Source organism: Polypterus senegalus, chromosome 6, assembly GCF_016835505.1.
Source record: "Polypterus senegalus isolate Bchr_013 chromosome 6, ASM1683550v1, whole genome shotgun sequence".
In the NCBI taxonomy this organism is placed as follows: Eukaryota; Metazoa; Chordata; class Cladistia; order Polypteriformes; family Polypteridae; genus Polypterus; species Polypterus senegalus.
Genome location: NC_053159.1, coordinates 152,692,152 through 152,717,316, shown reverse-complemented (window position 1 = coordinate 152,717,316; position 25,165 = coordinate 152,692,152). Strand labels below are relative to the sequence as shown.

At 37.2% G+C, this 25,165-nt stretch overlaps 1 protein-coding gene across 7 annotated transcripts in view; it reads right to left on the bottom strand.

Moving 5' to 3' along the window:
- Positions 1-25,165, bottom strand: part of LOC120531720 (ciliogenesis associated TTC17 interacting protein) — an 80,399-nt gene that overhangs the window by 47,831 nt on the left and 7,403 nt on the right. For 6 of the 7 annotated variants that reach the window (XR_005634146.1, XR_005634142.1, XR_005634145.1 and 3 more), the window contains exons 2-9: positions 23,467-23,664; positions 21,701-21,771; positions 20,511-20,696; positions 19,030-19,085; positions 18,316-18,402; positions 14,083-14,250; positions 13,728-13,852; positions 4,045-4,121 (exon numbers count right to left, since the gene is read on the bottom strand). Coding sequence is in view for 1 of the 7 variants with exons in the window: in XM_039757387.1 (XP_039613321.1) it covers positions 4,045-4,121; positions 13,728-13,852; positions 14,083-14,250; positions 18,316-18,402; positions 19,030-19,085; positions 20,511-20,696; positions 21,701-21,771; positions 23,467-23,540 (844 nt within the window). In the remaining 6 variants the exon portion in view is untranslated. The remainder of the gene's footprint in view (positions 1-4,044; positions 4,122-13,727; positions 13,853-14,082; positions 14,251-18,315; positions 18,403-19,029; positions 19,086-20,510; positions 20,697-21,700; positions 21,772-23,466; positions 23,665-25,165) is intronic. The other variant, XR_005634147.1, reaches the window with a different exon arrangement.

Sequence of the window (25,165 nt, the reverse complement as noted above, 5' to 3'; positions counted from 1 at the left end):
ATATATAAATATGCTATGATTCAATGTTTTGTAACAGTAAAATGTGAGAGCTTCCAAGAAGATAAATACTTTTTATAGGCACTGCATATTTTAACACATACAACAAGAGGTTCCTATTTATATGGTGAGAGGTATAACTATAATAAAAAACTTGAGTTCATGCTTTTCTTTATTAGATGTCAAACATCTGTCAGACTGCTTGAACCTGGTTTTAAATGAGAAAGAACCAGTATGTAAAAAATATACAGATACAACTGGTCCATTCTGAATGATTGTAAGCTTTGATCAGTCTTTTGTAGAGGGCCAGACACTGTTCGTGTTCTTTCTCAACCTTATTCTAACATGACTTCAATAGAAGCATGACTATAGGCAGCCTAGGCGTTTAATAAGGAGTCACTTTTACACTTGGTTTTTAAAGAATTCATAGATGACATTCTGAAGTGTTTGGTAATCATATGATATGTTCTGAAGCTCCAAACTTGTTTTTACCGACTCCGGTGGCTCTTAAATGTAAGATTTGGCCATGTGTGAAAAACTCTGTTCTAAATAACTGCTTCTGAACTTTTATACAATCCAAATAACAAAAATTGCTTTAAAAACCACAGGAATTTCAGGCATTTCCTACCTCTCAAAAATAAAAAACTGCAGGAATATTTTTCTAGTTTGATATCATACATTGCACATTGCACAACACCAGTGATGCATCTGAAAAAAATCTGTTGTTTTATGCTGTGTCCAAAATATTAGACTGTACTGTATAGCCAATTATCCTCTCTTATTTACTTACTTTACTTGTATGTGTTTATCCATGTCCTGCCAAGCCAGTATGACTTTGCCCAGATCTAGTGCTCTTCTATGTAATGTGGGTCACAAGGCAGAAGCTGGTCCTAGATGGAAAGCCACTCCGTTGCACAGCACACTTGTCTGTATAGTCACTCAAGATGGGATGATTTAACCCGTGACAGTAATACTCCACACAAAAAGGATATTTTTTAAATATTTTACTTATTCTATATACTTTGTAGTGGTGGACGAGAAAATTTGCTTTTGCCAAGTTTTCATGTAGAATTGAGAGAAAAAAGTTTATGACAAAAGCTAATAGTGGCAAATGCTGCACAATGGCAAACAATGTGAAATAGTGGATAAAAGAAAAAATTATTGCATAACTCACATCACATGAATCACATGTTGGTTATCTAATTGCATGCTTAAAACATGCAAAACGCAAGCTTTTCTGCTATTGCTAAATAGTTACTTTCAAAATAATCAGTGCACATCATAAACATAAATCTAAAGCCTCATGGGATTGGCTTTTTGGAATGAAGACAGGACTCTTGACCAACAAATGATGGGGTGAGGCAGGTCTTCGGCCCAAAAAGAAGCATCCCATGAGGCTTTAGGTTTGTCTTTATGATGTGTGCTGATGATTCTAGAAGTAAATAGTTAACGTTTTTGCAATAAATGTTTGTTTTACACATAAATAACTGACATGTAGATTACGTGGGATATTTTTTCTTCTTCTTTCCCTTAACATTGTTTTCACATTGTTTGCCATTGTAAAGAACTGGGGCCTCATGTATAACGCCGTGCGTAGAACTCGCACTATAACATGGCGTAAGCACAAAAGCCGAAATGTGCTTACGCACAGAAAATTCCAGATGCAGGAATCTGTGCGTACTCCAACTTCCACGTTCTTCCGCTACATAAATCCCGATCAGTGTGAAAACTAACGCTCGTGCACGTGCATTATGTAACGCCCCAACTCCTCCCAGAATTACACCTCTTTGAATATGCAAATGGATATATATCGCCCTTAAACTCAGCCTTCTGTGAAAAGACAATGGGAAAAGCACGGAGGAAAATATAAGAATTTCAGCGAATACCAAGTGGAGGCAAAAGAAAAACATACTATTTGTTCAAATAAACCGCGGTATAATCAACAAAAGGAAGTTGATCGAGTGACATAGCTTGTTAGAGGAACTTGAAAGCTCACGGTCACAAAATCGCACAGTGCCGGCAATAAAAAAGAAGTCACATATCAAAGTCTCCGTGAAAAGCCGAGTTGTAGCCCACTGTCTGAGTGTCATATGAAAGCTTATTAGGGTACAGAGAAAATAGGCACACAGTGGGGAAAAAGCACGAAATATCAACTTCAATCTCGACATTTCCACTTTAATCACGTAGTTTATTTTGTCATTAAAGTACAGTAGAACATCATAAACTTCATCTTAAAATCGTTTAATTAACCAGTTTCTCAAATCACATTGTAATTAAAGTAGCACGTTAAATTCTTTGATCTTCTATGTGCCTATGTGTGTGAATCACTACTTGCTTCTTAAACCGGCTCTCTTCCTCCAACTGGACACAGAATCTATTACATTCGTGATATTACAGCTCTCTGAATAACTAAAATACTGAGATGTATACGTGATATCATTTTCATGATGATAGGAGTTAAAGCACGTTATTAAACATGTTTCACTTCGATGAAATAATTTATTGCAGCAGTACTTAGGGGCGGCTCTAGGTTTGTGGTGGCACTGGGCAGAGGAAGAATCGGGTGGCTCCTTCGCCCGCCAATGTGAGTAAAGTATCTTATGCACGGTGGATGGCCTCGTCCGTTGCAGACCCTGCATAGCCGCCTCGTGCTCATGACACAAGCATTTAAATTTTGCCGAAATTTGTCGCTGCGTTTTTTAGCTGTGTTATTTTCTCCTTCTGTGTTATATTCAATATATATTGGCGTAGCCGTCACTGCAGTCAGTGCTTTTCTTTCCCCAAGTAACCGATCGCCACACAATCAGCTCTGTGATAGAAGTTAAGCCATCTGTAAGCTTAGCGCCGATTCTTCAAAACGTTTAAGGAACATTGAAATATCTTCGTAGTACATGTTTAATTATTCTATCCTTAACGACACTCCCAGTGAAGAATATAGATTATTTAAATGAAGTTAAAGTTTTATCTGTATAATTTAATAAACATATTTTGCTGCATTTCACCTTAAAAATGATATCGTTATCATATGTAAATACGCGCTTTATAAAGTGGCTCAGGTTGTGCAATATTATAACTGTAGTGCAAGTTTACAGTGAGGTAATTCTACTTATAAGTACAAACAGTTCTACAAGGTGCAATTGATTGAGTGCGTTTAAAGTTCTTGGGATGAAACTGTTTCTGAACCGCGAGGTCCGTGCAGGAAAGGCTTTAAAATGTTTTGCAGTGGCTGAGACAGCATGTCCATGAAACTGTATACCGATATTTCTCTTTCCGATCAGCTGCTGCTGTGATTCACACTCACAGTGATATAAATACTCCGAGTGATGCAGTGAGAGTAATATGGAAAAAGATGATCCGCTGTGGCAACTCCTAACGGGAGGAGCTGAAAGAAGAAGAAGAAGAAGTGAGAGTAACAAGCAGTTATGGTATTTGGAATACTATGGCTGTTCCCTGGACCATTATATTGTTACAAGTTAATTACAATCAGATGCGTTACACTAATGAACAATATGCGGTTAGTTTCAGTGTATTTATAAAGCCGCGTCAGGAAAATAAGGAGTAACCACACAGGAACAGTAGCATTGCTTTGACGCTGGGTGCCGCCAGTCTGCAAAACCGAGCGGAGAACTTGCGTACGACAAGGCATGAGGTACCGTGGAAAAGTGCGAGGCTTTACGCCAAGTGTAGGTTTTATGCATCGCGATTTGAACGTGGAAAAGTTCTTATGCAACATTTCTGTGCGTACACACCGTTTATACATGAGGCCCCTGGTCACCATAGGCTTCTATTATATCATAAACGTTTTTCTTTCAATTCTGCATGAAAACATGAGGTTAATTTTTTTTTGCGAGCACTACAAACTACATGGGGTAAGTAGCATATCAAAAATATCACTTTTGGGTGAAATATTTCTTTAACCTACTTTGATTAGAAACTTACATGAACATAGGGATAATATGTAAATTATGCCATAATGTAGACAGATTGTACCAGGTGGACCACTATGCTACCAACAGCCCAATTTGGGTTAAATGATAGAAAGTGTACCTTTTTGTATTAATGATGGTAACACTAAAAGCTTCATTGTCACAGGAGATCCAACTTGCACTCTGCTTGCTAGATGCCTGAAAAAAGAAAACTGTTATCACTTTCATTATATACAGTATATAAAATAAAGGTAGCCTTTATTGGTCTAAATGAAAATCTATTTTAAACTGGTTTTAAAAGGAAAAAGGAAATAAATGCCATTGGTCTGCCAAATCTAGACAGATATTATTCAGTAGCAGAGTTTGTGTACCACAGTGCTTCCCAGATCTGGATGATTTTATTCCAGCCAGTTTCTTACAAATGGATTATAATTAAAATCTTCATGAATTACCATGAGTTGTTTTCCTTCTTGTTCTTGTCAATTGATAATTATTCTGCATAGCATGTATTTTGCTATTCTTATAATTTATCAAAGCTGTTTGTTTTGTGGCTCTGCTATAGAATGGAGTCCTATCCATGACTGTATCTTGCCTTGAACCCAGGGCTTCCAGGATCGGCTCCAGCCCACCATGACCCTGAACTGGATTAGGTAAGTCTGAGAATATTATATTAAGCTTGTTTCACAGCAGTACATTTGTCCTACTGAAGTTGCTAAAATGTACTGTACATTCTGAATGTCTTTCTTAATGTTTTCTAATGTTTATGAAGCACCTTATGATCTTTGCTGCATACAAAAATATTTTTGTTAAACTTAATGAATCATCTCTTAACACATGAGTGTATTCAATTGAATCTGATAATCACAGAGAAACAACACATTAGGTTGCATTAAATTAAGAGTAAATTGCCTCTGATTTAGAATTCACAAATCCACAATGTGCTCACAAAACTAAGATTAGAAAGCATATTTGTGGCCTCTAAATTAATTAGGAAAAAGCTAGCAAGCCTTTATCATCACAAATAAAAATTGTTTTGTAAATAATGTGTACATAAACTTACCATCTAATCAAGTATTTGAGCAAAACAGCACTTTTTTATGTTTTTTGTGAATAATTTTCTTTTAAAATTCAAAATCATATGTATTCATTAGTTGGGGAAAAGGAAATAGCAATCATAATAATATAACTTTTATGTTATTTATAAGTCTAAAGTTAAAATGTATTACATACAGAAAGATCACTCTGAATTTTCAAACAATTCTACAAAAAAAAAATATTATTTTTCAACAATTACTGGAAAGTTCAATCCAAACAGATAAAGGAAAGGCTATTCTGCAGCGGTGCCCTTAGAGACTAATTAGTTATTTGAGGACTTCTCATTCAGGGCAGGGGAAATCTGACCTCTTGGAACAGGATGATACAAGCTTATTATGTGAACATTCAATTATTGTTTTCCTGGAATGAACTGGCTCCATCTGCTTCTAAAGTAAATTGTAAATTATGTGATAGATGCAGTCAGCCATAACTTCTGATTATAACCTTATCATTTTTCTCTTCTAAGGAAGGAAATGAACCACTCACACACTAATGTGGATTGTAATGCCTCATCAAATACTACAGAAGTACATTTTCCTTGGCCTAGGCAAAGATACTGTTTATTAAGCAGAACAGGTGACATTTCCTCATGATATTTAATAATGTTAAATATGGATTAATGTTTATCAGCTACTAAACTTTTTTTTTTTTTACCAGTTATACATATTTAATGTATATTAACAGTTTTTATGTATGAAGTTGTTTCTTAAAATGTAAGCCTTTGTTTACCATTTTTGATGCTGTGATATTTTTAATAATCAGAAGACACAGATACTGTAAAGTTTTATTTTAAATTAATAATTAATATAAACTAAAATGTTTATCACTCAGTTTATATCTGAAAATGATATAATATTATTCAAGAATTAACAAGTTTGAAAATGTACACATGGTGTAACATTCAGGCATATTTGATGTCTTAGTTGTCATTTTTAAAATTTTTTTTGTGCAGTGGCACGAAACAATGTTCCCCAGGTCCTATGTTTATGTACAGGGTGGGGCATAAAGATCTCCCACATTTTGAGGGAGAACTGTGCGAGCTGTAGTTGGGGTAGAGAGGTGGGGTAGGTCTCATTTGGTAAGTTAGGCTCTACCGTTTTCAGTGCCCATCATGAGTTGGACCGGTGAAAATGGGGGCTTTGTTGTTTAAGCATATTATAAGAACAACCATTCTGTGATAGCAATGCAGACAGTGTTCCGTACACCCTTTGCGCTCGGTCGAAATGCATCTGGATTTCTAACTTTCGGGCAACTGTGTCCACACTGAAAAGAAAATCACCTGGCAGACCTAGGACAGAACAATGTGGTTTCAACAGGATGGGGCCACAGCTCACAAGTAACACATTCGCTTGGAGTGCTGTGGGAAATGTTCCCTGGGCATTTGATCTCTTTAAGGGGAGACGTGGTGTGGCCAGCACGGTCACCAGATTTAAGCCAATGTGACATTTTCCTTTGGGGATACCTAAAGGAAAAGGTTTTCAAACATCGTCCTCGATCTCTTGAAGATTTGAGGGAAATGATCAGACAGGAAATTGATGCCATTCTGCCTGAGATGACCCAGAGAGTGATGGAGATCTTCTGGGAACGTCTTCAGCAATGTATTGCTAACAACAACTGCAATTTGTCTGATATGATTTTCAAAACCCATTAAAACAAAACTGATTTTATGTACTTTTCAGAAAAATAAACTTTTTTTTAGATAGCTTTGTTCATTTTTTATATCCCTTCAAAATGTGGGAGATCCTTATGCCCCACCCTGTATAAGTCCACTAAGGAAGTATACTGCACTATAAATAGATAGATAAATAATAGGTAAGTGAATAGATAGTAACAATTTGAAAAAGATAGCAATAAATAATAACAACAACTAATAATTAAAAACAGTCATAAGAAGTGTAACAAATGTACTGCATATAAAAAAGTTACTAGGAGCAGATCTGAGGGATGGGGACAGCACAGAGTTCAGAGTCCAGACAGCCAAGAGGCAGAAGCTGTTGAAGAACCTGGCAGAACTAGTTCTGATTCTACAGTGTCTTCTGCCAGATGAAAGTGGGACAAAGAGAATGTGGGAGGTTTGGGAGCAGTTCCGCACAATGCTATAGGCTTTGTCGTTGCAACGCTTTATAAAGATGTGTTTAACGGAGGGCAGAGAGGTTCTATTGATGTTTTCTGCTGTGTACACTATCCATTGTACAACCTTACGGTGAGAAACACAGCAGTTCCCAAACCAGACAGTGATGCAGCTGGTCAGAACACTCTTGATGGTGCCCCTGTAGAATGTGGTGAGAATGGGGGGGGGGCAGACTTGTCTTCTTCAGCTGCCAAATGAAGCGGAGATTTTTGCTGCACCTTCTTGGTTATGAAGGTAATGTTAATTGACCAAGTAAGCTCAGCTGCTAGGTGCACACCAAAGAATGTAGTGCTCTTGACCAATTCCACCACAGAGGCCTCAATGTGCAGTGGGGTATGGACAGCTTGGGCCTTTCTGAAGTCAAAAGTCATCTCTTTCATCTTGTCCACATTAAGAGACAGATTATTGCACTTGCATCAGTCCTCCAAAGCTGACTTTACCCATTGCCGATGAGACCCCAAAACCATTGTTTTATGAGGAAGCATAATGATGGTGTTAGAGCTGTACGCAGCTGTACAATCGTGGGTCAGCAGAGTGAACAGAAGTGGGCTGAGTACAGCATGATGGTACTGGAGATGGTGTTTCTGATGCAGACTGTTTGAGGTCGGTCTGTCTGTCAAGAAGTTCAGGATCCAGTCACATAGGAAACTGTTGTAGCCTAGCACACCCAACTTCCCTATGAGCTTCAGAAGAATAATGGTGTTGAAAACTGAACTGAAGTCAATGAAAAGCATTATAGCATAAGTGTCTATTTTGTCCAGATGGGACAGGGCCAGATGAAGAGTAGACCGTATGGCATTTTCGGTAAAAAAGGTTCAGTCAATAGGCAAATTAAAGAGGGTCATGTGATGTGAGAACTCTGGCTTTCAAGTGGCCCAAAACTAGCTTCTTAAAGGACTTCTTGATGACAGATGTGACTGCTATAGGGTGATAGTCATTGAGGAAAGAGAGAGAGGACTACTTCGGCATGGGTATGATGGTGGTAATTTTGACCCACTTTGGGATGACTACCTGCCTCAGGGAAGTGTTGAATTTGTCTGTAAAGATATCCGTCACCTGTTTTGCAAATTCCCTTCACACTCAGCCAGGTATGTTCTCTTGTGCAGTAGCTTTGCATGGGTTTCAAGTCAGCAATAGACAAGCACAGTACCTGTTCTTCCTGAGAAGGGATGGACTTCCATGCAAGTATGTCACTCAGACTATCAAACTGCACATAGAAGATGCTTACTCCGTCTGGAAGGGAGGCATCACCACCGCAGACAGGTGGTGTGGTGTTATAGTATGTAATGGCTTGAATTCTCTGCCACATGTGGCATGTGTCTCTGGTGTCCTGAAAGTGGCTGTGGATTTTCTTACCATATTCTTGCTTAGCTGCTTTGATGCTGAGAGGTAGATTTGTCCTAGGCCCTCGCTGTCCTGAAGCCTGCTTTGTCACCTGACCTAAAGGTAGCATTTTGGGCTTTTAACAGTGCATTTTAAAAATGTCACTTACGGTTTCTGATTTGCAAGTTCTGATGATCTTTTTAGACAGTCACATCATCTACACACTTGTTAACGTAGTCTTTGACTGATAATGCATACTCCTCTAAGTTGATCTGATGACCATAGATGGCAGATGTTTTAAACATGGCACAGTCTATGTGATCAAACCAGTCTTGCAAGGGCTAAAACAGCACCCACTGGCTACACCCGGATCTGTATGCGATTTGGTTTGAACCATTTATTCAGTGTTTGGTAACATGACCAGAAAAACTGAGAAGGTTATGGCTTTGTAAGTATCATGAGTTTGTAAACATAAGTTCCAGTTTGTTTTTTCTCCATCAGATTTGAAAGTTCCTGTGTTGATAAAAGTTATGAATAACCATCTTCAAGTTTGCGTGATTAAAATCTCAAGCCGCTGTTCTAAAAACCACCAGGATGCATTGCATGAGTTTGTAAACAAACTCCCATGTCAAGGAAAAAGGACGGTATTTCACAGTTAGACATTCCAGCACTGGAAAGCAGTGATTTGTCCCTCATATTTTGCTAGGTTATCCGTTGAACCCTGAGGTCATCCATCTTGTTGTCCAATGAGAAAGTATTTGAAAGCAGGATAGAAAACAGCACTGGCCGGATTGGATTTTCTTCTATTCTGATTTGGATGTCAGCTCATTTACCTTGCCTCTGTTTTTGTTCACATTGTTTCAGTGGTGGTGGATGTTTCATTTGACAGCCGAATCACATGCAGCTGTGTTCTCTCAGCCTCATCTTCACAGAATGCCAAGGCTGGGGTAAAATTGTATGCCGAGTAGTGATCGCTGTTGTAAAGCATTGTATATCAACAATAGGTTTTCCGCATAATGTTATCATCTTTTTTACCTGTATTTTTATCACTCTTTAATTTAATATTGTTTTTATCAGTATGCTGCTGCTGGAGTATGTGAATTTCCCCTTGGGATTAATAAAGTATCTATCTATCTAATGTATGTAATACAATCCACATGAGAGACAACATTTAACACATTTTGCACCAAATTCTTCGGACCTGGAGCAGCTGCAGCATCTAAATGTACTGCCATCTTTCTAACAGATACATTAACAGATTCCAATTTAAGTTATGAAAAAATGGTGTTGATTGATGTCCTTTTGTTAGTTGATGGTTGTGGCAAATTTCATAAATGTAACAGTTTTGAAATATGTACATGAAGGGATAACAAAAAGTTGGCTGCTTCAACCCATGACGGAGAGCAGGTCTGGAGCTTTTCTGCTAAATTTTAATGTCAGACAAATACTGAATCATTAAATATAGATAATGCAGCCGTGAGGCTTTTTTTAGTGTAACTGAGGACAAAACATCCATATTACTACCCGGGGTAATAAATTACATCGAAGCACATGTCAATCAGCCTGTTCCATTCATGGATACTACAAGCTATACCTGCTCTATTAAAATGTTAATACATTTAAATATAAACCTGTAATATAATCTGATCAGGTATGACCTCATCTTTCTCCCACCCACAGTCCTGTTATTGACAGGAGCAGCTCTCTATTATCCAAGCCAAAAGTTCTTATGTGTGTTTTGGGAGGGAGGTGTTGTTTGTTTTTGTTTTGTGGTTGTAAAAGTGTCCATGAAAGGCACTTTAACCTCTGAGTTGGTAATACTGGAACTGTTAGCCAAATATCTCAAGCAAAACTTATCTATTCAACATTCACTCAGCACAGACAAGCTCAGATATAAAGCAAGGATATCTCAACTCTGGCCTAGGCTAGAAGCCTCTCCTCTCGCCAGTCATCCCTGCTGGTATTTTCTTACATGTCGATCCATCTTCAGATTACTTCCCGTAAAATGGCTACACTTCAGAATACCCCAGCAAAAGTCAGAAACCACTAATCCTGTCAGCTTTTGTATCTTGATAAATACCTTTGAAAGGGCTGCACAATCTAACAGAAGTCAAGGGCTAACTGCTGCCCCTGACAGTATGCAATCTAAATGGACACAGTTCATTTCATTAACAATCATCGGTCATTGCTGAATGTCAGTAAATAACAGAACAACTTGAACAAAGCAATACTCAAACTACAGAATTTCAATCATTAAGTATGCTTATTTGAAGGAGAAGCCAGGTGTAAATGTTAGACGTGAAAACATACAACCTGAACAATTCAAATCAGGGCCACACAGCAAGCTTTGTATAGGTATCAGGTAGCTGAGGTCTTGGTTGTTACAACCTTTGTTTTTTAAGCCAAGTGTGACGCTTGGGAGCGGAGAGGTGGTCTCTAGGTGTCAAGATTTGACCAAGTTGTCATCTCTGTCAGTTGTTTCTCTCTCTCTCCTACTCATCAGTGCTTATTTTTAAAATCCTTAGAATACATAATGTCATGCTAGCCATGTTATGCAATTTTTGTATGACTAATAAAACTGGGACAACTGATATTTTTCCATGGTCTGATTGATTGTTAATTACATTTTTTTTAAACATGTTCCATTTTAGTGTCCCGTCATTTTGCATATTCTTACCAGCAAACACACACTGGTCACTTTATCTAAGCTTAAACAAAAAATCCACTCTTTTAACAATTTTATACTTATTTTCCCAGAATTCCTGTCCATATCTATTTTGCATACACCCCAGAATTTTATCTAGTCCCAAATCTGACACTCTTGGAAAACTACTTTAATATTAATAACCTAATGAGAATATTTCTCATATAAGCTCTGTGCCCACAAGTTGAGTCATTATGTAAATAATTCTAAGATGAAAACATACTGAAATAAACTACACAACTTAAATATTATGTATCATATTTAGCATAATGTAAAAGCACAATTTTACAACAGTATTAGTGTTTTTTTTTTGCTTTTACTCACAAGCTCCTGACAAATTTTAAATTATCCCTGTGGTCAAATAAAGTCTAATCTATTTGTTTACTCTGTGCTTACAGAGCAATACTTACATAATTCCTTTGCTTTCAGATTAATTTCAAGATTCAATTTTTGTTTTTTATACAAAATATAAAAGTTTTAGTGACCCATCTCAAAGTAAATTTGAAACAGCAAACAAATCTGTATCTGATCTTTTAAGAAGAATGAGTTTGGGTTCAGTGGGAGATTTTGAAATTTCAAAAATTTGTACAGCGCATTGTATTTGAGCTATCTCAATGAAACTTAAACTTAAACAGGGAAGAGTATGTGTGTTAAATTTCAACAAAATCAGTCCACTGGGAGCCAAGTTGTTTCATACAGATAGACAGACATAGCAATTGCAATAGATGGTTTTGCATAATATGCTGTCCCAGATGACTGGGGACCCCACCCAGCCGGGACGCCTGGACGATCCCCGAGATGGACGATACCTCCCCTGGGCTACGAGAGGGCAGCCGCCCAGGTCTGCTTGTGTGCCACGGGAACAGAGCTGGGACACTCACCCCTATGGGAGGACGTGGCCACCACCAGGGGGCGCCTGGACGGTTATGGAATCCTGGATAGCAGCACTTCCGCCACACCAGGAAGTGTTGCCGGAAGAAATCCCAGGGGCACCCGGAGTGCTTCCAGGGGCTCTCCTGACACTTCCGCCACACCAGGAAGTGTCGTCAGGTGGAGCACCTGGAGTTCATCCGGGTCATTATAAAAGGGGCCGCCTCCCTCCAGTAGACGAGCCAGAGATGGGAGGAAGGAGATGGAGCTTGTGAGGAGGGGAGTGGAGGACAGAAGAAGAAGAGAAAGAGAGAAAAAAAGAGTTGTTGGAGGAAGGCATTGTGATGCAAAGGAAAAATAAAGAAGTGTGTTTTGGACATTTTGCTGTCTGTCTGTGTCCGGGGTTATGCTTTCCACAATGCAAACACACTAAAAAACACATAGGTATGTGTGTTTATTCATACTGTGACATCAAAGAGATATCTCTCTATTATATAAAAAAAATCTTGTGACAAGACAAGACTTTTTCAGAGAGACGAGACATTTTCAGAGAGAGAATTTCAAGTCCCGTGAGACAAGACTTTGTGCCAAGAGATGAATTGAAAACCTAACAAGTCCAAGCGGGGTGGAAATAAAAGACAAACAGTAGAAGAAGAAAAGACACAGAGTAGAAGACAAAGTAGAACATCGTAAAGAGGTTCAAAAACATTGGCGCGATACACATGCAGAGCAGTTTAGAGATTATGAAAGCACTTAAATTTGAAAGTCTCAAAAAACTGATAGTAAAAATTGCATTAGCGCTAACAAACAGAAAGTATTACTCTGTGAAATAACAGAACAGCGAAAAGAGATTGAATATATGGACATAGGTGATATGACAGAAGTATGTAGATACTGTTTGGCTTTAAAGTTTAAGTCAGAGACGTGTAGATCGTCATGTTGCCATCAGGGAAAAGTAGTGTTTCTTCCCAATGAAGAGGCGTATCCGCGAGAAATAAAAGATTTGTTATTTGGTGAAAGTGAAATCCACAAACACTACAGGCAAAATATCAGAATCAATAATCAATTATCTGTTTGCGTTAGCACCATTCAATACTCAAAACTTAGATTTACATGATTCAGGTCCATACACTATGAAAATCTGTGGTCCCACAACAATTAAAGCTACTATAATTTTAAATTTCAAAGAAACCACAATTCGGTGGTTAGGTTCGAAAGAGTTAAATGATTGGACATATTAGAAATTCTACAGCCAATAATGGATACAAATCCATACGTCCAAAAGTATCGCACTTTAAATGAAATTTATCTAAAAAACACGGACAAAGAAGTTTTCTTAGATTTCTATATGAATCCTAAAGATCACGCTCGCATATATAATAAACCAACATGTGACGAATTGTCAGCAACAATAGTTTCGAAAGAAGGATATATCAAAGACAGAGTTGATATTCATGTTTATCCAAAAGCACAGCACAATTCGTCGCAAGTGGCATATTCTGGAAATGACTAGCATGTAGGACCCGCATGGGGGTTGGCGAGCAAAACTAGCAGGGGGTAGAGCCCCCTAGTTTACTGTATATTCAGAGAGTGCTGCTTGCATGGAAGAGCAATGTAGTATTAATAACTTTTATATATGATAACAATAACAATGTAGTAGGAAACCAAAAATAATACTCACCCATCTGAGAGGAAGAAACAGTGCCATGTGCTAGATATATCTTGTTCTGAATTGATTGTTCTTTCAATTCCAAATACCTCAACCATATTGTTTCCAATCATTTGGTTCCTAGTGCCCAGTTCCCTCTATCATCCCCAAAAATAAAACAAATTATGTAATAATAGTTTACTTTTTATATTTAATGGTTTAGATATGCAAAAATCATTATATCGCAATTTCCTACTAAAGTATGCAAACAACAGATGTTTATATTATACAGCATGTCACATTGTAAACGCGATCTTACAAATGCATTTAAGAAAAAGTGGTTGTATCCATGTATTGCTAAAAATACTAAATATAAAACAAAACTTACGTAAGAAGATGAGCAGAGATGGGTTTCAGGATCAAAGGCAAGAAAAAGCATGTCCTTAGCAACAGTCTGTCTTTTAGCAAGAACCCTTAAAATTAGTAGATTAGAGGCCTCTGACACAAATCCCTCCATAGAGTTCCATGGAAATGTGAAAACGTGTCTCATAACCTTCTAAAAGACATCAAACACAGATGATTACATTTCAGACAGAAGACTGAGACATGTTTTGCTTAATATTCTATTGTTCTTCTCAAAGCTAAATTATGCATAGCATTTGGCAGGTGCAAATATGTAAAATATTCAAATTGTAAAAGTATCTCTCTATTATAAAAAAAAAAATCTAGGGAGGGAGACTAGGGAGATGAGACGTGATCTTCTCGGAAGACAACTTGACGTCCCGCAAGACACACTTTAGTATCACGCGAGACAAGGCAGTGAGACAACATTTAAAACAAGTTCATGGACATCTAGCCTAGCAGTTGTTAGAATGCTTTTTGGCAGGCACACTTCATGTGCTCCTAGCTCTTAAAACAACGACAAGTGACAAGCATAACCAGCTCACCAGCACATGATCCGAACACATCTCCTTAGCGTGCGTTCAGCACCCCAACCCCCCCCACTTCCCTTCACAACGTGAGCAGCAGAGATGCAAAGTGGCAAAGGGACAGCTACTGTACAGGCTTTTAAATGATCAACACGCAGCGCGACAAACAGAGCAGGCAACTCGCCAGCATCAGCAGCAAGACAACAGATGATCCGACAGCATCTCCTTAGCATTCATTCAGCCGCCCCCCTTCACAACGTAAGCAGCGTTATACGTCCTGCGAGAAAGAGATTTAACTATGACCGGAAATAAAGGACAAGTATTGTATAGTATTTTTCTTCTGGTACTTTGATTAACTGGTGCTTCTAAAGTGAACCTGTGTAGCCCATAATGTTTAGGTCTGGTTTGTGCCTAGTAATTAGAACATTAGAACACTCTAGACGAAAACAGGCCATTCAGCCGAACAAAGCTCACCAATCCTATCCACTTATTTCTTCCAAGAAAACATCAAGTCGAGTTTTGAAAGTCCCTAACGTCTTACTGTCTACCACACTACTTGGTAGCTTATTCCAAGTGTCTATCGTTCTTTGTGTAAAGAAAAACTTCCTAATGTTTGTGTGAAATTTACCCTTAACAAGTTTCCAACTGTGTCCCTATGTTCTTGATGAACTCATTTTAAAATACAAGTCTCGATCCACTGTACTAATTCCCTTCATAATTTTAAACACTTCAATCATGCCACCTCTTAATCTTCTTTTGCTTAAACTGTAAAGGCTCAGCTCTTTTAATCTTTCCTCATAATTCAACCCCTGTACACCTGGAATCAGCATAGTTGCTCTTCTCTGGACCTTTTCTAGCGCTGCTATGTCCTTTTTGTAGCCTGGAGACCAAAACTGCACACAGTACTCAAGATGAGGCCTCACCAGTGCATTATAAAGGTTGAGCATAACCTCCTTGGACTTGTACTCCACACATCGTGCTATATAACCTAACATTCTGTTAGCCTTCTTAATGGCTTCTGAACACTGTTGGAAGTTGATAGCTTAGAGTCCACTATGACTCCTAAATCCTTCTCATAAGGTGTACTCTCGATTTTCCGACCGCCCATTGTGTATTCAAACCTAATATTTTACTTCCTATGTGTAATACTTTACATTTACTGACATTAAATTTCATCTGCCACAAATCTGCCCAAGCCTGTATGCTATCCAAGTCCTTCTGTAATGATATAACAGATTCCAAATTATCTGCTAATCCACCTATCTTGGTATCATCTGCAAACTTAACCAGCTTGTTACTTATATTCCTATCTAAATCATTTATATATATTTAAAATAGCAGCGGCCCTAGCACTGACCCCTGTGGAACACCACTCTTAACATCGGCCAGTTCTGATGAGGTTCCTCGCACCATCACCCTCTGCTTCCTGTGTCTGAGCCAATTCTGCACCCATCTAAAAACATCACCCTGAACTCCCACTTCTTTTAACTTGATGCCCAACCTCTCATGTGGCACCTTATCAAATGCTTTCTGAAAGTCCAGATAAATAATATCATAAGCTCCACTTTGATCATATCCTTTTGTTGCCTCCTCCAGCAGGTTAGTAAAACACAACCCCCCTCTTCTGAACCCATGCTGACTGTTCAGAATAACTCCTGTCCTTGCCATGTGTTGCTCAATCTTATCCTTAATAATTCCTTCCATTAATTTTCCTGTGATGCATGTTAAGCTTACTGGCCTATAGTTGCTTGGATCTGCCCTGTCACCCTTTTTATATAATGGGATGATATTTGCCATTTTCCAGTCCTTTGGAATCTCTCCAGTGCACAGTGACTTCCTAAAAATATGTGTCAAGGGTTTATATATGTACTCACTAGCCTCCTTAAGAACACGAGGATAAATATTATCTGGGCCTGGTGATTTGTTTGATTTCATCTTATTTAATCTGAGCAGCACTTCTCCCTCTACAATTTCCAAATCCCTCAGTACCTCCTTAGTAGTTGTGTTTACCTCTGGGAGGTTATCCACTTGCTCACTTGTAAACACCTCAGAAAAATGTAAGTTTAGGGCATCTGCTATTTCATTGTCTGTATCTTTTAATTCCCTTTACTATTCCTGATGAACTTGACCTCCTCCTTAACTGTTCTTTTACTACTAAAATACTGAAAGAATCTCTTGGGGTCTTCTTTCGCCTTATCTGCTATATTCCTCTCCAACTGTCTTTTAGCCTCCTGATATCCTTCTTAATGGTTGCCCTCATGTTCTCATATGCTCTACGATTCTCTTTGCAGTCATTAGTCTTATATGCCTTATACAGCAGTTTTTTCCTTTGCAACTTCTTTTTAAATCTTTATTAATCCACTGTGGAGTTTTTTAGTTTCCTATTAATTCCAAATTTAGGTATGTATCTGTCCTGCATTACATGTAAAACATTTTTAAACCTGTTCCACTGCTCCTCGACTGTCTCCACATTTAAAAGCTTATCCCAGTCTATCCTACTTAGACTTTGTCGCATCTGCTCAAAATTAGCCCTACCAAAGTTCAACTTAACAATTTTAGTCTTTGCATCTGTACTCTTACAAAATACTGAGAATTGTATTACATTATGGTCACTTGACCCTAGTGGTTCAATCACCTCTACACCCTCAATTCTATCCTGATTATTACAGAATACTAAATCCAGACAGGCTTCACCCCGTGTTGGTGCTTTAACATGCTGTGTTAAAAACAGTCGCTGATTACTTCCAAAAACTCCTACTCTTGTGCTCCTCCATCTGCAAGGTTATCCCAGTTAATATTTGGATAATTAAAGTCCCCCATGACTATAATATCTCCCTGTAAACTTGCCTTTTGATATTGCTAAAAGATGTGTTTTTAAATTACTGTCTGAATTAGGTGGTCTATAACACACTCCTAAAATAAGACCAGTTTCCCTAATATTTTCCAGGCGAAGCCACATGTCCTCACTGAGATGGGGCTCATCATCCAACAATGGGGCTCATCAGCCTACTGCTAATACACTGCTATGCTTTGGCCCCCCACAACACTGACCTAAATTAAGCAAGCATTATCAATGATAGATGGATGGTATACATGTGAGTGGATGTCCATCTATCAAACAGTTGGCAAAGACAAAAGTCCTACATAAGACTTTCTTGGAAAAGTGAACATCACACTAGTCCCCCCACATGCAACTGTGAGAGTCCTGGGATCACTAGGGAGTGGTACATAGTACGTGTGATCAGTTCCTTGGAATGGCAACAGGCAGGAGCATTGCTAATAGTGAGACAAAGGGCCTGTCTGAGTAGAAATGATAGAGATCATGCAGGTGAGAAGGGTGTTCGACCTTCTGTTGAGAGAAAATATGGCTGTGGAGGCTTGGTAGGAGGTGACCACACATTCTGGGTAATAGAGGGTAGCAAAAGGTTTCAGGTGTATGTGTGTGTATATATATATACTGTCTAGATGAGATACAACTAGTATATGTCACTTATGCATATAAGTACAAAATATTTTCAAAAATAGTTTTTAGTTTACATGTTACACAGATTGTCATAAATTTAAATTTGATATTTATAATCACAAAGACCTTTATTAGTAATTCAGTTTTGAGTTAGTTAGTTACAGAAAACATTGCAAAGTGCTTCTTGGCCCATGAAATGTTTTAATTGTTCATGTATTTTAAAACTTACTTCTCCTTCAGTGATAATTTTGTTCACAACCAACTGATCATCCTGCTTCACCATATAGGATTTTCTGTCTAAAGGATGGTCCTTAAGCTACAATGATAAAATCACGACAAACACAAGAATTATTTCAAGTTTAAAATTTAAGAGGAACAATTTTTTCAGCAGTAATATGTTGCTCTTTTTGTTAAACAATATAGTGTAAGAAGGTGAAATAATAAAGCTAGTTAGAATGTATGCTTATTTGTGCTTATACAGACATATCTAAATAATATTTGAGTTTTGACTCTTAAAATAATATGAAAATTCTAAATTTGATTAAGAAAATACTACTAATAGAATAAAACAATTGTATTCAAATTCATATTTAGGATTTGTGCCATTCAATCATCTCTTATACTGTATATTAAGTAACTTGTAACATACTCCTAACTTAATTGTGATGCATTAATTATGATTTCAATTTAAAACAATAGAAACATACACAATAAAAGCAACAAACTGTCTAACATAGCAGCTTGCAGAACTAATGATAAAATTGCAAATCTGTCTGCACATCATATAGTGGTAAGAGAAGTGTTGTAGCAAGCCATTAAAGAACTAAGTTTTCCATAGTATTATTTAAATGTATAGTATTTTAATTAATTGTGCAAAGATATAAATGCTTAGAACATACTTTTTATCTGAAAATAAATATTTGTTATACAGATAACACAGTACCTTCACATATTCATGATGATGTTGTTCCAGTGTTTCAAGCTTCTTAGAAACATAGGCTGGTGGAAGGACACAAAAATATTATTTTATATATAGAGAGACACAGTATATTTTATAGTTTGGAAAGAAATATTAGATCTTACTGTAAAAAAATGTTTACACTTCATTTCCTTTTTCAGGTTGTTGACATCACAAAGTTATACTGTGATTTTCCATGTTCACCATTTTTATACAAAGTATAACAAGCATAGGTTTGTATTTATTTTTAGATGTGTTTGTACAAATGTACATCAACGCAATTAACATTGTTTCCTTCTCTAGTATATTATGTATTTTCTTTTTTTTAAACCAATAGAACAAATCCTTTCACTTTACTGCCACAAAGTACATTAACTTAGCTATAATATAGAAAAAGCTACTGTCAACAAATACTAGAAATGTATGTTACTTGTTTACAACATTCACTTATAATATGAACAGTGTGGAGGATGGCCGGCCGTTTATCCCGGCCAAAACCCCCAAGCCGCCAGGTGGAGTCCTCCTTGCAGCATGGAGGTTCCCAGAAGACCAGCAGGGCATCATGGACAATGGAGTTTTTATGCGCCGCCCTGCTGGATGCCATGGGGTCCACAAGAGGGAGCTGCAGGGAGGACCGAAGATTTCTTCCTATGACCCGGAAGTTTGTCCTAGGAAAAGCGACAGGCTTCCGGGTTGAAGAAAAGAACTTTTACCTGACCCGGAAGTGATTGAGAATCACATGGACTTGGGATTGGGAACACTTCCAGGTCAGGAGATATAAAAGAACTGTGGGAACTCCCAGACGGCGAGCTGAGCTGGGTGGAAGGGTGGCAACGCGTCTGAGAGTGGAGGATTGATTTATTGTGTAGTATTTGTGATTGATATGAGTATTGTGGTGAAGAGTGTGCTTTGTGCACTGTGGAGATTGAATAAAGTCAAGGTTTGGACTTTTACCTGGTGTCTGGAGTCGTGGACAGGGGTTCAAGGGAGCGAGAGCGCCCCCTATCTACCACAACAGATATACAGAAAGAACACATTTTCAATCTCACCATTTAAAATGTGTTAACTGTGAATGACCAATATATGAAAAGTCATAAAGTATTAAGCATTTCACCACATTTTAAACTGTAAATAAACCAAAAACAGCCAATGATGCCCTATATTTGCATGGTGATCTACTTAAGTTTATTTGGTAGGCTGTACGGTATGAAGCAGTTTTCCTGTAGTTTTTGCACTATGCAGAAGTACATTCACAGGTTTGTTCTGCTCTGACCTGATGTATGTTCACAAGAAATTCATGTTAACTAACTCATGTGGCTGAACTGAGTAATTCTAATATAGATACATGTGTGAGCAACATGGAAAATAAGTACGGTATTAGTATTATTCTGGAAAAGCAGTAATTTTAGATGGGAATCTTCTTTTATTACCAAATATAATGGCAAAACAGTGTAGATGGAATTTACCAGTAATAGACGTTCCACAGGGAATATCATCAATAGATCCATGGCTGTTCGCATGAATCAGAAAACACTCTTCATCATGATAGTATCCTTGCTGAATAGTAATGGTGAATTCTCCCAGTTCTCTTCCTGTATCTGACACTGTTACCAAAGAATCCGCAAACAGAGACAGCTGTAGCTCTTCTGCCGCTGATCAAAAAGAAAATATAATTGCTTTAAATTAAAATGTATTAACCCTTTACATTGTACACTAAAGTGTTCCATTAATTCATTTTCTCATGAAAAACATTAATTTAGCAAAACTGACACTGGGCTTTAGCACACTAAACAACAGTTTATAAAGCCTCAGAGTTCTGAGAGTGTGATTACCCATTTACTGAAAAGCATAGCCCCAAAAATAGCAAATGGCCCTAAAATGGCTAGTATAGAATTTACTTCTTTGAATTATGTTTCTGAAACATAAAAACACATTTTTATTTCTGACTTGTTTCAGTGAGAAGTCAAGCAAAATGACACCTTTTATTGGCTAACTAAAAAGATTACAATATGCAAGCTTTCGAGGCAACTCAGGCCCCTTCTTCAGGCAAGATGGAATGAGTAAATAAGGAATGCAAAGCAAGATGAAGCTAGCATTACAAGTACAGTTCCTTTCTGCAACAGCTGCTACTTACTGGACTGCCATACTGTATGAACTGAAAGCACTAGGCCAGCATTAACCCTTATGTTTACCAGTGAATGTATAAAAGCTAAATGCTCTACAAATTGTGCATTGGAACCAATCAAAGGATGTATGCTTAAGATGTACTGTTTCTAAAAAGCAGAAAACTACAGTTAGACTTAAAGCAAATAGAAAAACTTAGAAAAGGGAGCTACGGAGGGCATTGTAAACTTAAACTCTAGCAAAAGGAGATGAATGGAATTGATAGATTAGATAGATAGATAGATAGATAGATAGATAGATAGATAGATAGATTCCTTCTACAGACCAATGGCGTGTCCTTAGATTAAGTGGAGACACACCATTAATGTGGTGTGGTGTAAGTGTCCCATTTTATTCTATGGTCTCTTCTCAGGATGATTGTTGCCTTGTCACCACTGCTCCCAGAATGAGTTTTACCTTCATACAGTTTTGGGCAAGAAAAAGTGTAAGTTTAGAAAATGAATAGATGGTTTCTATTTAAAGACACACTTACAAATTGATGTAAGAAACTGGATTGCTTCAGCGCTGGCTTTTGGCCCATCGTTATCGTTCTGTTCTGCCATTCTAATTTAGATTGAACAAAAAAACACATACTTATATTAATTACTATTATTAGATATGATCCCTAAAAAATTACACATTGATGGTATAACCACTGTTTAGAGGAATGGTACATTAAGTTCTAATTTCATTTTAGAAAGATGTCCCACAAATCAATGTGTTAAGAATGAATATCATTATCATCTGTTTCAGTGAAGCTGCTATTCTCATCTCATGGCCTATGCTTTCTACTTTCCAAATCCTTCATCCTGTAATTCATTGTAGGTCTTAAAAACAGACATTTAAAAATGTATTCTGCTCATTATGTTTCTGTAGGACAAATGTCACGTCTCTATATTTGTTACCTTAGCATGGAAGTAACTTGCATCTCTTATTTTTTCTTACAGATTTTGTACACTTAATCTCACCATTTTCAGGCTTCCTCTCTTCTCCATTTGGTAATTATTTTCACTGTTAACGCTCTTCCTAAAACATATTTGACAGTCTGTCATTTCTTTTTTGAACTAATTAATAATCTGTTCTCTCCTATCACTTCTAAAATGTCCTTGTTTTGTTCTGTCCAGTTTATTTTCTCCATATCCACATCTCAAGCTAATGTATTAAAAATGTATACCTTGCAAATATGTTAACACAATTCCATAAATGTTATACTTGAAGGTTTGTGAACCCTTCAAGGTGGTCATTGTTTCAAATATTATAGAGCAAAGGTTTCCAAATATTTTAAGTCAAGGCCACCCAAAATGTTGTACCATCTGTTCAGAGCCCCCCACTAATATAAACCCAACTCTGAAGCACAGCATGACCTTAGATTCTCAGCTACTGCTAACAGTAGTCACACAGCATGATCTGGATAATAACAGACCTATTAATTAAAGTTAATACTTAACTGCAGCAGACTATTGACACATATGTGCTCAAATGTTGTGTGATATTTCTAGGCCAGAGGTTCTCAACCTTTTTTCATGGCATACCTCCCTCCAAAACTTGAATGTTTCAAATTTTCACAATTTTTTTTTGCTCTAAAAATGGTACATACTGAACTCTTATTAGGCATACACAACTAAAAAGGATGTTTCTTTAACAAGTGATTATTAATGGGTTTTCAAGTGGGTGTATGTCTTTTAATTTTACTTATATAAGACAAATGCTTTTTAAATTCATTAATTTTAATGAAAGAACAGTAGTGCACTTTGATATGGAATAAAAATAGAATTTCCATTATTCTAATTTACAAAAATAATATGGTTCCATATAAATTCACATCAATAAAGTGTTCATAATTCACAATTAACATATAAAAAACACAGCAAAATAGTCAATATGAAGACACAGCCTGCTTCTTGGCAACACAGTTCTACTCCTCGATCCTTCCTGTTCCTGCATTTAATTTTATATGGAAGGATGAAGGACCCTCAGCATTGACAACTCTGTCTGAAACAAAAGATTTCCACCATTGATTAGCATAAGTAAACACTAAAGTTAAATATGTTTTTGTTTTATTACTAATAATTGTTAACATTCTCTTTCTTTCCTATTGTACATTCTTCTGTATTTGTCTGACAATTTCCACAACTGTTATAAAAATGATAGCAAATTTAAGATGTTGCGTAAACTACAGACAAAATACTGTAAATATGTTGTATTGGACCTGAGAGAGAAATCATGGGAGATTAAGGGGGCGAGAAAGAAAGCACTCACCTGTTAAAATGCCCATTTAAACAAAAGTCCCTCAGTTTTGATGCATGGTTTTCAGGAAGTCTCCATTCTGCCATGGATCAGTTAAAAGAGGTGGGGAGTAAAAGTGTAGGGGATACTTCAAATTGGCATGGGTGGTAGACACAGAAGAGTAGAACGAGGTGGGATGGGTGACATGGGAGTAGCCTTTCAGCAGGAGCACTAGGAAACAGAGTGGTGGAATTGAAATGACGCCAAGCCTAAAGATAAGCGTTAAGCCGATAGGGTCACTTTTTCCATTTTTAATTTTTTTTTTTAATTTTTCAATTGAAGCGAAGATAAGCCTGGAGACATGGGTTCGGCTAATTTGTTCCATTTTTTTATATTTTTTTGCGTGTTCCCTCACATATTACCTAAAAAGTGCCTGCATATTGCACAGGCTGCAAACCTGCTTCTCTAGTCAACAATTACAATGATATAGGCCTATTTTAAAGAAAAATGAATAACATTTTGAGTTATATTTATTTAAAAACTAATTTAAAAACTAAACAAGAGTGCTAAAGACAATCTTTAAAATTTGATCTCTTTTTTTTTTTTAATGAAAGTCCACCTTGGACGGGCTGCTGTGGGCCCCAGAAATTCAGTATAGTGGCCTCCAGTTTGAAAACCCTTGTTATAGAGATATTGTGAGGTTGAAGTCTTTATGAATATAAAGTAAAGTCTTGCCACACATAAGGGATTTAAACTCATAGAGTTTTTAGACAGTAACATTTAACCAATTACTGGATATTCATATGTGCGAAAGTAAATCAATAATTTGTAGTATCTCATTTAGCCGTCGCCTTCGATGACCAATTATCAATGTTTGACATCTTGCAGGAGGGATTTTTATCCGCTGAGCTTTACAAACCTCCACAAACACTGTGAGGTATGAAAAATGTTTCATTTGAACAGTCCTCTTCATTTTCTGCTGCAGCATTTTAATAAGATTTTGAGATTGGGCTTTGGTTTTTCAATTTCAGGATACAGAATATCTTCTTCCTAAGCAAATGTTTAGTGGACATACCTGAATAATTATGAATGTTGCCTTTTTAAAACATCCACTTTTTGCCCAATTTGAGTTTTCAAACTGATAACCTGATACTCTTCTCAAGAATTCCTTGATATCTCCCACAATTCCCTCAATGATGCATAGTTGCTCAAGGCCACTGTTAGGAAAGACATTCCCATAGAAAAACTCTGACATCATCATGCTGATTAGTCAAGATACAGTTTTCTTAGTGGCAGGCTGTGTTTGTTCTTTACCAGCTATTCTTGTGCCCAAATAGTACAATTTTTGGCTCATCTGTACAGATTAATTATAGATTTTTACCTCTTTTCCAATTCATTTTGTGGTCTTGTTGTGTTGGCAAGGCTGGCAGGGTTGCTGTTCTTTTAAATGCTTTACACTTGCATACTGTATTCCTAACTGTAGGTTTATGGAATTTGAATCTGTTTTGAAATTCTTTTTAACCTTGTCCAAACTCATGAGCATACAGAACTTTGTTTTCTCAGTTTTGTTGATGTTTCCTTACTTGAAGGCATGATACTAGACTAATATGATGTATAACTAACGAGTGTTCTTTTATTTATGTTTGCTCCTGCCTCACACATAATTTCCGATCATAACTTTCATTAATTAGTATGGTTAACACTCTTTAATTGACTCATCTGATCCTGTTTC